Source organism: Microcebus murinus, chromosome 14, assembly GCF_040939455.1.
Source record: "Microcebus murinus isolate Inina chromosome 14, M.murinus_Inina_mat1.0, whole genome shotgun sequence".
Lineage (NCBI taxonomy): Eukaryota > Metazoa > Chordata > Mammalia > Primates > Cheirogaleidae > Microcebus > Microcebus murinus.
The window spans coordinates 31,210,517-31,222,008 of record NC_134117.1 but is presented as its reverse complement, the minus strand read 5'-3'; the positions used below and the strand labels follow the sequence as shown (position 1 = coordinate 31,222,008).

Genomic DNA, 11,492 nt, shown 5'->3' with positions numbered 1-11,492 from the left:
AAGGGTGGCTCCAAGCCGCTGGCCCGTCTAGCCTGACCGCAGCAGGGGATGGACGCCTTCATGCCGGCTGCGGGCACCCCGGCCTGACGAGGGAGGCGGCCGGACCCCGCGGGTAGGAGGCTGGGCGAGCACTAGGCAGGAGGACCGCGGAGCCCGAGCTCGGCCCGCGGGGAGGGCAGCGGGGGAGGAGGGCCGCGCGCACGCGCAGGAGCGCCGGCGCCCGCCGGAAGAGCTGGGCAGCTGAGCCGCTGCTGCAGGCGCCAGACGCCGCGCCGGCCGCGGGGAGAGCGCGGGGCGCGAGATGCGGCCCGAGGACGGCGCGGGGGCTGCGGAGCCGGGCGAGCCCGTGCTGCTGCTGACGGACGATGCGCCCCCGGGCGCGAGTGAGGAGCCGGCGGCCGCCGGGACGGAGGGGGCGCCCGGCCGCGGCAGGTGCTGGCTGTGCCCCGCCTCGCCGTGCGGCTCGCGCGCGGAGCCGGGTGAGTGCGCGGGGCTCGCCCCAGGAGCCGGGCGGGCGCCGGCGGGCTGGGGTCCCGCAGCCGGGCGCAGTGCCCACCGCGCCCCGTCTCCAGCCTGCGCTGCGCTCGGGAAAACCTTCGAGCTGTCACCCGGGGGCTGCAAAGCAAAAGTCTCGGGCGCCCCCGTCGGCGCCAGGACGGCAGAAAGTTTCTCATCGTGCTTGCAACCCTTTGGGGATTCTAAGGCCACTTCTGTTATTAGTGCTGCGGGCAGGACTGTGGAGTCAGATTGCAGTTTAGTGTCCCCTCCCCGAGGTCGCAGGTGACGGGTCAGCGAGAGAGGGCTGTCCCGCAGTCGGGCCGAGGTGGAGGGAAGATCGTGAAAACGGGTCTCGGTAGTGAACAGTGCTCTCTGGAGAGGAAGTTGAAAAGCATCGAGTCTAGGAAAATGTTTGTCCCAGAGTCTTAGACTCTTGGAAAGGCAGGGATAAGAGGAACCACTGGTTCTTAACCTTTTGGGGCTACGAGGACTTTTTGGCAACAGTTGCATACTAAGGTATACCTTGTTAAAAGGTTCACGGTCCCGTCCCCCAAAACAGGAAACCCGCATGAAGAACCCTTGATCTTGTTCAGCCCGCTCCCTCCACAAGCGAGGAAACCTGTGAGGCCCGGAAAGGTGAGGGCTTTGCGGGTTTTGTTTATTTCCTCCAAGGTCTGACTTGTGTGGGTGAGCTGGGGCACAGGTCCATGCAGCACCAGGGTTAGGATTCCAGCTTGCCAGAGACTGGCTCAGGGCCCTTTCCACTGGCCACAAGTGCTGCTTCAAGCACATTCCTCCTTGAAATTGACCACCCACCTGGAGCAGCTTCCTGAAAATAGAGGGAAATAGGCAGATTTCCTTTTAAGACAAAGTTACAGTCTGTACCCTCATCCTCTGAGCTGGCTTCCCTAAATGTGCCCCTGGATTTCTGTGCCTGTCACCTCACCCCACTTTTCCCTCTTTCCTGTATGCATTTTCCCCAATTTAGAAAGACAAACCCTAGGAAGATGTTTCTTGCTCTGTTTCTGTCCTAAATGTAAACAGAAATGATCAGATTTCTTATCATTTATGCATGAGCTAGTGCCCTGGAGCAGGGGTTACCCCAAGCTGGATTGACCAGACATGCGGCCTTCAATGAGGTCAGTTTCTCACCTGTCGCCCTGTGGCTGAATGTCATTCTGGTGGAATACTGAGTTAGTCCATGCAGCCTCTTAAAAGTTTCCCGTTTTTGTGACACAAAGAGAAATACTGTATACTCAGACAGTGCATGGCAAAATGACAAACCTATGTAAGTGAGTGCACCTAAATAATCCTGTGGAGTGTTTTAACTTAAAAGAAAGCTGCTAACAATAAGACTTAGTTATTGTAAGTTGATTAGACAGTATTTTGGCCCAGGTGCAGTGGCTCACGCCTATAATCCTAGCACTCTAGGAGGCTGAGGTGAGAGGATTGCTTGAGCTCAGGAGTTCAGGACCAGCCTGAGCTCTACTAAAAACAGAAAAATTAGCCAGGCGTTGTGGTGTGTGCCTATAGTTGGAGGCTGAGGCAGGAGGATCACTTAAGCCCAGGAGTTTGAGGTTGCAGTGAGCTATGATGACACCACTGCACTCTACTTGGGACTACAGGGCAAGACTCTCTCTCTCTCTCAAAAAAAGTAATAATATTTTGAAAAGAAGATTGCCATAAAAACACTAAACTATTATACTGTTGTTATCGAACTTTGTGACAGTATCATTTTAGCCTCTGTTCTGCTTATCAAAACAAAGCTCATTTTCAAGTTCAGGTTGAAACTGTTACCCATTTTTCTTATATTCTTGGATGACCTTAAGTGACAGCGAACAGCTATCCTAAGACATGTATTTACTTTATTCAGGGACTGTGGATCTTGGACTGAAGCAGGGATCTTCCCTTAGGCCTGTCCCTCACACACTTCTGAGAAGAGTTAGTGTTCTAGTGGCGCCATGGTTTTCAAACCAGTGGAGCTTTTTTAGAGTTACAGAGATTCTATTTCAGTGGGTCTAAGGTGGGGCTTAAGAATTGAATTTTTAAAAATTACTCAGGTGATTCTAATTCCCAACCACACTGTGAATTACCAGCTTAAAGCAGAGGATAGAGAAGCTGAGCAATTTTTCAGTTTTTTGTCTAAGTCAGAAAACTGCACTTAATTTGAGTTATTTAGAGTGGCCAAGTTACTAGATATTCTTGCAGTGAGATGTAAACATAGAACATAAGCAAATGCCTCTTTGGATTATGCTCATCTCTTGCTCATCTCCATTGACAGAGAGAATTGAAATAAATTATTATGCAGTAAGAGACTGAGGTTTGCCTAAGTAGAACCAGTCCTCAACCTCATTAAGAAATAATCAGATTCAGCTAGGCCTTCTAACTTCTGCCCTCTCCCATTCTGCAAGCATGAGCTTAAAGCGTTTATAGGCAAGAAAATACTTGCATGTTTTAAGGGAAAAGCTCATTGGGGCTAAGGGTGTAAAATTGTGTTTTAAAAGAGTTAAAATCCATCCTGGGAAGTAGTTAAAAAGAAAAGTTAAAGTATCACACTAAGTTAAAATATTCTTGGAGAAAAATTAAGTTTAGGTTGGAAAAGATACTTAAACATAGACCAGGGGGATGTTTTCTGTTCTTGATCTTCTTGTTCTGTTCTGTCTGAGGGTGGAGGTTTTATACATGGGTTGGGTTGTTTTTTTTTTTTTTTTCCCTAAGAGAAACTTTTATTGAATTCTAAAATTTCAGAGGCCAAACTCTAAGGCTAACCACAGTCTAGGCATGTATTTTGTGGTGCTTAACATGAAAGTCTTCTAAAACTTCCTTCTCATAGGCTGAGTGGAGATATATATATATATATATATATATATATATATATATATATATATATATATATATATAGTTTTTTCCTGCAGTATCTGAGCACATCGGTACAGAACAGAATTCAGGGGATACTGGCACTCGGGATAGAATGAAGACTGCTAGCTCCAAAGCAGTTTCATCAGCTGTGCACCTAGGAAGAGGAGAAGACCTCTGATGAGAATGGCATCTTTGACGACAAAGGCCAGGCTGTAGAATGTCCCAGGCTGTGCATAGTCATACTTTTGCAATGATTTGCAGTCACTTGTGGGCAAAGGTGTCTAACTGACATGAGGATGTTGGAATGTATTACCTGGTATTTACATTTATCAGAGAAGGGCATTTTAAAAAACATTATTATGCAATACTGTTTTATAGCTGAGTAACATACTAGGACTCCCCAGATTGGAATGATAATTCTAGTTTTCCTATAAATTGCTCATGTCCACATACCCTTCAGTTCTGCTGTGCTCTTAACTGATGAGGACCAGTTGCATTTCCTTCTTTTCCTCTCCTTTTTTGTGTGTTAGTTTCCAAAAAAAAATACATATATATATTCCTCAGTGTGTGGCCTGTCTTTTAGGGAGTTCTCTGCCTACCCTGGCCAGCTTTGTTCTCTGCTGAATGACAGGAGAGTAAGATTGAAAGCAGGTTCTAGTCCTATCTAGGAAACTAAGACATAGGAAGTGACTGAGCAAAAGTTTAAAGCTCATACAGATTGTCATACTCGATCCCCTGGAGAAAGCACAGTTCCCTGGTTCAAATCAAGCCAAGAAGTAGGGGTTAGATGGCAGCTCTGTGCAAAGCACTTTAGAGCCAGACAGGTAGATGAATTGGCCCCTACTCTCAAGGAGTTTGTGCCCTAAATGGGAAGACAAATCGTGAACCATGAAAAGTTAAAAAATAGATTTGATTAACAGTTCAGAATAACAAAACGGAAAGCCTTCTCAGATTATGCTGTTGCCAGTAGTGTTAGGCTTTTGAGTCTTTCCATGAAGTTCTCATATTCTTTCATTCATTGAATATTTATTTAAGGTCTTCCATATGCCAGGCATGGACAAGAACTACTGAGGTCCCAGCCCTATGGGCATGTGGGGGAAGTCAGATAATCAACAAATAACTACATAAGACAGTTACAATAACCTGTTTTCCAGAAAAGAACACTTTCTTCACTTTCACTAGTGAGATAGTAGAAGATATTATCATTTGGAAGTATTTTTCACTTGCCATCTCGACAAGTGTTTCTTAAAGATTTCTCTCTTTCTTAAAGATTTGCCGTCTTGGCAAGCTTTCTACTTCTTGACTTGTAAGTGAGGGATGATTCTTCAGTGAACCTAAGGAAATCCATTTTTTAGGGCAAAACGGCATTGAAAAAATGCAGGTTTAAACTGTTGCCGTTGACGATGGTTCTTCGTAATCCATGGGGAAAATGGTAGCAGTCCAGAGCAGGGACATGCTTAGGAGGTACTACTTATAGTCTGTTACCCTTTGACACTGTTCCATTTTTCTCAATTTCTAAGTGAAAATGATAAAACGTACACTTGGAAGCAAGGACTAACCAGAATTTAATCTTTTTCAGAAGCCAAGAAGAAAGCACCCTGTCCTGGACTTGGCTTGCTTTACACATTATTGTCTGCCTTCCTTTTCTCATTGACCTCTTTATTTGTTAAAAAAGTGCAAGACGTCCATGCTGTAGAGATTAGTGCGTTTCGATGTGTGTTCCAAATGCTAATTGTTATCCCTTGCTTAATTTACAGAAAGTAAGTATTTCTTAACTGAAAAGTAGAAGATATTAATAAATGTGTGTAAATCTTTTGACCTGCTTAAATCATTTACTCTACAGTATCTACTTTATCTCATAGATTTACCAGGTCCCATACCCCTTGACTCTGGTCAATGAAAAGTCACAAAGGTTCAGCAACAGAAGATTCTACCATAAGCATAAACCACATGCCCAAAAAAGGGGGAGAAAGAGATTTAGTTATTCACCACCCCTTGTTTTGAACACAGAGCTTTCTTTGTATAATTTCCCCCATCGTGTACCACCCTCCCTTCTTTCCTTTGGCATAAGTAGTATTTAGAAGAAAAAAAAGTAAATGAAAAGTAGTAGTGTCTCTTAGCATCAGAGGTTTCTTTAAGTAGAACAGGCTGTCCTCTCAGCAGAGCAAACTGAAGGTTACAGTAATAATGTTTAGGTCTTCCCCAGAACATGATAAGATAACCTTGATCAAGTCCTTTTTAACTACTTTCATATTCAGTTTCCTCATCTGTAAATGGAAAGGAATGATACTTCTGTCTTCTACCCTGCATGATGGTTGCAAGGGTCAGATGACATTTATCATAGGGCAGAGTGCTTTGTGTAGAATGTAACAATGTATGATCTCTATGCCCTTCTCACCGGTTCCCTCCCCACCCAGTTCCTCTTCTTCTTCCCTGTGCAACCCTCCACTTTTCCCAGGTAACCCTCCACTTTCCCCAGGTTAAAAGTATGCCCCCCCCTACCATTATAACCTTCACACACCCCAGTGTACTTAGAACTTTGGCAGGAACACCAGTTGGGCCCCTGTGGCATCCTGGTTCTTTCTCTCTTTGGGCAAAGAAGCTTAAATCCCAAATTAAAAGCTTTAGTCACTTGCCACCAAAGTCTCCTTGTATCTCATAACCTGGCGTAGATTCTCTTAGAATAGTTTCATTTGATATCCTGAGGATTTGGTGGAAAAAGTGAAAATCTGCTAAGATTAATATTGTCAGAAATTCCTGTACAAGGGTGGATAAATCACAGTATTTTAGGAAATGATGGCAATATTTTCGAAGTTTCTAAGGGTGGCAACAAAACACTGATGCTAACATAATCCATAATCATCTCCCCTATTTTGGAGAAAACGGTATTGTCAGAGGAAGGACACTAGAAAATTTTTCTTAAAATCCTTGGTCCTAATCTATTTTGACCCATTTATGTTTCACTATCATAGGAGACTCTTAGCTTCTCAAAGTATGGGCCCAATGTGACCACACTTTTCATTTCTAACTCCAGGGGTGTCCATGTCAGGCCTAGATGATACCCTAATGAAGTCCGGCCCGGGCACAGATCAGCGGGTTGCACCTAGCCAGGAACTTACACAGAGTAGGTGCTTAGTTAAATGTTTAATTGAAAATTTTGAGTAGCAGTAATTATACTTTTCTAAACACTACATGTTCTTTTTCAGTGTGTTTTTACGTCTTCCTCATGAGAATAATGAAAAGTAGTCTCACATTCAATGGTTAAAACAAATTTTAGCATTGTTTCAACTTTTATAGAAAAACTTATGAGATTGAGGATGCGCATTAGCCAGGACCAAGTTTCATTACACAGGAGAGCTAAATCTTGAAATTGTATTTATTGTAAAAATGATTCATTTTCACCATAGAAAATTTGGACAAAATAAAGACGGAAAATTACCTGTGAGTGTACCTATTAAGGTATAATCATTAACGTTTAGTTTATTTTCCTTTTTGTCTTTTTTGCAAGCATAAACATACATATACATGGGGAAAATAATATCTATGTTAATTGTATTATAATTATGCTATTTATATAGTTCTCTTGTAATAGTTTTGCTTTTACTGTGAACACTTTAATGTCATTAGCTATAGAAAAATAGCTAATAGCTTAGAAAAATATTTAAAAGGTATATAATACTCAGTTGTAGATACTATAATTTTCTATTCTCTTTTTGGCATTTAGTACTTTAAAAATAACGTTTAATTAAAAGTTGTAATTTAAAAACAAATACCAATTTCATTTAATTTGCATTTCTTCATTTGAATTTACAGAACTGGGTTTATTGGCCCAAAAGGTCAACGAATTTTCCTCGTTCTCAGAGGAGTCCTTGGTTCTACCTCCATGATCCTTATATACTATGCTTTCCAGACAATGCCCCTCGCTGACGCCACAGTTATCACGTTTAGCACTCCAGTATTTACGTCCATATTTGCTTGGATATTTCTCAAGGAAAAATATAGCCCTTGGGATGCTCTTTTCACCATGTTCTCAATCACTGGAGTGATCCTTATCGTCAGACCACCATTTCTGTTTGGTTCCAGCTCTTCAGGGACAGAAGAAAGCTATTCCGTCCATCTTCAGGGAACATTGGCAGCAATCGGACATGCCGTATTTTCTGGAATGACTCTAGTTATCCTAAGAAAAATGGGAAAATCTGTGGACTACTTTTTGAGCATTTGGTATTATGTAATAACTGGCCTCCTTGAAAGCACGATCGTCCTCTTTATATTAGGAGAATGGAGTCTGCCTTACTGTGGCTTCGACAGGCTATATCTTGTACTAATTGGCACAGTTGGTTTGGGGGCTCAGGTATTTCTCACAAAAGGACTTCAAATAGAAAAAGCAGGGCCAGTAGCAGTAATGAGGGCAATGGATGTAGTCTTTGCTTTTATCTTCCAGATTATTTTCTTTAATCAGGTGCCATCATGGTGGACGGTGGGTGGTGCTATCTGCCTAGTAGCCAGTAGTATTGGAGCAGCCATTCATAGATGGTACCAGAGTTCCAAATGAAGCATCATTGCTGCAATACATATTTTTTTCAAGTATACCCTCACCCAATTCAGACGCACTATATATGCTTACACACCTGGGAAATCTGCATTTACTTTGATTATATTTAATACATTTCATAAAGTGCCATTGTTGAATATGGTATGTCTTTAATTAGCTAAGAATAGCTAGTCTATTTGGTCTAGCAATTTTGGGGGGTATCTTTTTCAGTTTTGGTTCGTTTCTTGTTGGAGTGGCATTGGTGAGAGGAGAGCACAATGTTTGAAGAAAAACCAAAAATTTTTATGACTCTAGTAATTTTTTAAATGTCTTTTTACTACCGATGGGATATGGGTGGGAGGAAATTTTAGATACTCTTTTAACATAGTAAAGCCTAAGAATCTTATTGATAATGCTGCTATAATTAGTATTATGTTGATAATTCATTTGCAACATAATTCCATTTAGGTGGCCAAAGCTGAAACTTGGGATAGGTGCCTACTTAATGCTGTTAATAATACAAAAGAATTGGCCTTATTTTCAAGGATTTTATAAATGATTGTCATACTTTTAACTCTTGTGCCTTTTCATTTTAATGCTGGAATTTTTATTATATAACCTGTAAAAAAAGGTTTTTAAATCGCCAAATTTGGCTAGTAGTTTTCTGTGTCAGTGGTATTAGCAACTGTAGTTATCATTCTATAATTTTAATTGCCTCTGTTTTTTGAAACTGCACTAATGTTATTTTTTCTTAACATTCCAAGATTTCAGATCTTTGAATCACAAGGAGAAATCTTGGCATGACCAGTGTGCACATTTCCATCCTGAAGTGTTTTCTCTTCACTAGAAATGTGATTTTCTATAAATTCTCTTTGAATTTATAGTGTGATGCCAAATAAAATTTTCTCAGGATCTTATTAGGTTGAACCATATGAAATTGCCACGATTTTACCATTTTAATTTACAAAAACTATAGTTTCATATGGTTCACCCTAATAGATACCTCCCTTACCCTCTAAATCAGGTACTTAAAGGACCTTGGACTATGTGTTAAAAATAATTTTTAAAGTACAAGACTGCTATTAAAATTTTTATTGTTATGACATTATATGTAATAATGCTTGATGTTATACATTAAATGTAAAGACCTGTGAATCCATGTTTGATTGACTTTTATAGTTTCTTATAGAAAAAAAGTCACTGTTAAATTCTGTTATATCAGCATGATGTTAAATGTCAGTACTGTACCATGATACTAACATCATGAATTCAAACAACACATTTTATATCTGGAACTTCATCAGGCCAACACTCTGCAGATAAGAGAGAATTTAATATCCAGGAAAGCTTGGAAGGTTAGCCGGGACTTAGAGAGTACATGCAAATGGTTCTTTGTCACAAAGACCCTTTACTGGTGAGGCTGTGATGGCCTCCAACTCCCTTACTGTGTCAGACATAGTATCAATTATCAAGCCTGCAGAGTTGAAAGGTTCTAGGCTCTTTCCCACCTCCCTGTCACAATTTTTCCAAAGCAAAGAAGAACTTGGCGTTTGCGATTTCTGTCTTGGTGAGAAAGAATCTTTTCCAGTAGTTCCAAGGGGGAGGTTTTGGCTTGCTGATTTTATCAAATGCTTTCCACCTTACAAATCCTAAATGAAGTCTATTTAGGTGAGTCATCTCTGTCATTATTTAACCTAATTGATGATAATAGAATGTAGACTTGCAAAAGCATCATTCTGCATATATCTTAGATAATTATAGAATCAGAGCATTTTCAAACTCAAAAGTATTTTAGAAATTGTGTTGTAGGAGCCATACTCCCTCGGTAGGGTTGATAGGAGACCTGCCTGAGTTGGATTTCCATGGCCATCTTCCCTCCCTCGGTTCCATGATAAAATATGGAAAGCAAACCACTACTTGAGCCACCTAATTTGAATTCACTTTCAGGGAGCCCTCTCCCAATTCTTTACCTTGCACAATGAAAGAACATTTGGGATCTTGAAAGCTAAATCCCTTTGGGCCTGTGCACTAAACATACATTTAATTTCGTGGCTTAAATACTTGAATGTCACAATATATGACTGAGGTTGGAGAAAATGTTTCTTCTCTCAACTCTTACAGGGTATGATTCTTAAACACTTACAATGTCCAAGGTGCATACAAGGATATGTTTTGTAACAATTATGGCTGTATGTATTTTGCAAAGATTGTAGTTTCTATATCTTGAAAAGTAAAATATTTTCATAAATTCTTTTTACTTTATAAGTACTAATAAAATAATATGAAAGAGTTATATGCTGGTTTTTATGATTATAACAAATGTCTTATCAAATATAATTTATTTCCCTTTCCACCTTGTGTTTTAGAATTTATTTTCTTTAGGAGACTGACTTCTAGCCATTCAACTGTGATGTAATCTCAAGGTTTAAACTGTTTATCTGTCCCTATTATACTGTCACATCAAATCAAACCTCTCCCAAATAAAGGCACTAATCTTCTCTTCCAGTGAGGCCTTCATTCTTCTAGCCCCTCAGAGTTTGGAGCGGCTTTGAACTGTGTACTTTTTGTTCCCATAGCTAATCTGTTACTAAATCCTAGAGTGTCTGTCTTACTGTCTGTGGATTCATTCTTTCCTCACCATTTCCACTGCTACCTTCTTAGTCTAAGACTTAACCACCTCACAACTGCATTACCACAACACTATCTATCTTTGTGGAGTTACCTGCTTTTAGACTCACTCTTTCACTCTGATTTTTGTCTCAGTGCCAGATTAATCTTCCCAGAGCTCTGCTCTCACTGCTACTCTGGTTTTCGTAAAACTGCAGTGATGCCTGTTACACACCACATTGCAGCCAGATTATCCATCTGGCCCTGTTCCTACTTCTGCCTGATTCCCACCTCCCAAAACAAATTTGATACTCAGATCAGTCTCTCTAACTCCCACATTTGCCATAGAGTCCTTCCTGTTTTCCTTGCCATCCTCTTATTCGCCCCCTAAGGCCTGTTGGCCGCCAATGGCTCAACTTTAGCTGTTGTTTTTCCAGTCTCCAGCTTCTCCCACCCACACAATCCATGTTGGAAGAGTGAATAAAGCATTGGATTAGGAGCCTGAAGATCTAGTGTGGTTTTACCACTTTCCAGCTGGGCAAGTCAATGTGCCAGAGCGGATTTTTCTCGTTTGTTAAATAGAATCATATTACTTGTCTAATCTATCTCACAGGTGAGTGCCATGTAGACCATGGCACTCACCATGTAGACCATGATGAAAGACAAAAGCATTGCCTGTTGAACCGTGGTCAATACCATAGAATTGAGTATTCACTCTCCTCAAAATGATGCCTACCCAGGGTCCTTACTCCTGAGCAGACTCGCCAGGAACTCTAGGAACACATCTTTAAGAATGTAAACTCCATTTGGCCCCCTCCTGCTAGCACAGAATTCTCTTGTTGGATAGCTTTCATTTCTTGGCTGATCCTAAGTGGGGCTGCCAAGGGTCACCAGTCCCTTTCTCTTAATGCACAGCTGTAGCCAGTTTCCAGTTTTGGCTCTAGCTCTGGACTTACGTGGGTGTTACACTTGGCTCTGACTTGGGGAATAGACCTGA

General features: G+C 41.3%; 1 protein-coding gene across 1 annotated transcript; it reads left to right on the top strand.

Annotated features, from left to right (window-relative positions):
- The first annotated feature begins 212 nt into the window (after positions 1-212).
- SLC35G1 (solute carrier family 35 member G1) lies at positions 213-10,172 on the top strand. Its single transcript, XM_012766216.3, has 3 exons — positions 213-479; positions 4,937-5,117; positions 7,171-10,172. The coding sequence occupies exons 1-3, from the start codon at positions 302-304 to the stop codon at positions 7,907-7,909; spliced, it is 1,098 nt and encodes a 365-aa protein (XP_012621670.1). The 5' UTR covers positions 213-301; the 3' UTR covers positions 7,910-10,172.
- The last annotated feature ends 1,320 nt before the right edge of the window (positions 10,173-11,492 follow it).

What these genes read in the sequence shown, in the direction of transcription:
- SLC35G1 (XM_012766216.3), top strand. Translation starts at nt 302, where the DNA reads ATGCGGCCCGAGGACGGCGCGGGGGCTGCGGAGCCGGGCGAGCCCGTG. An exon ending in CGGCTCGCGCGCGGAGCCGG is followed by an intron (nt 480 to 4,936) that starts GTGAGTGCGCGG and finishes AATCTTTTTCAG; the next exon opens with AAGCCAAGAAGAAAGCACCC. An exon ending in CCTTGCTTAATTTACAGAAA is followed by an intron (nt 5,118 to 7,170) that starts GTAAGTATTTCT and finishes TTGAATTTACAG; the next exon opens with AACTGGGTTTATTGGCCCAA.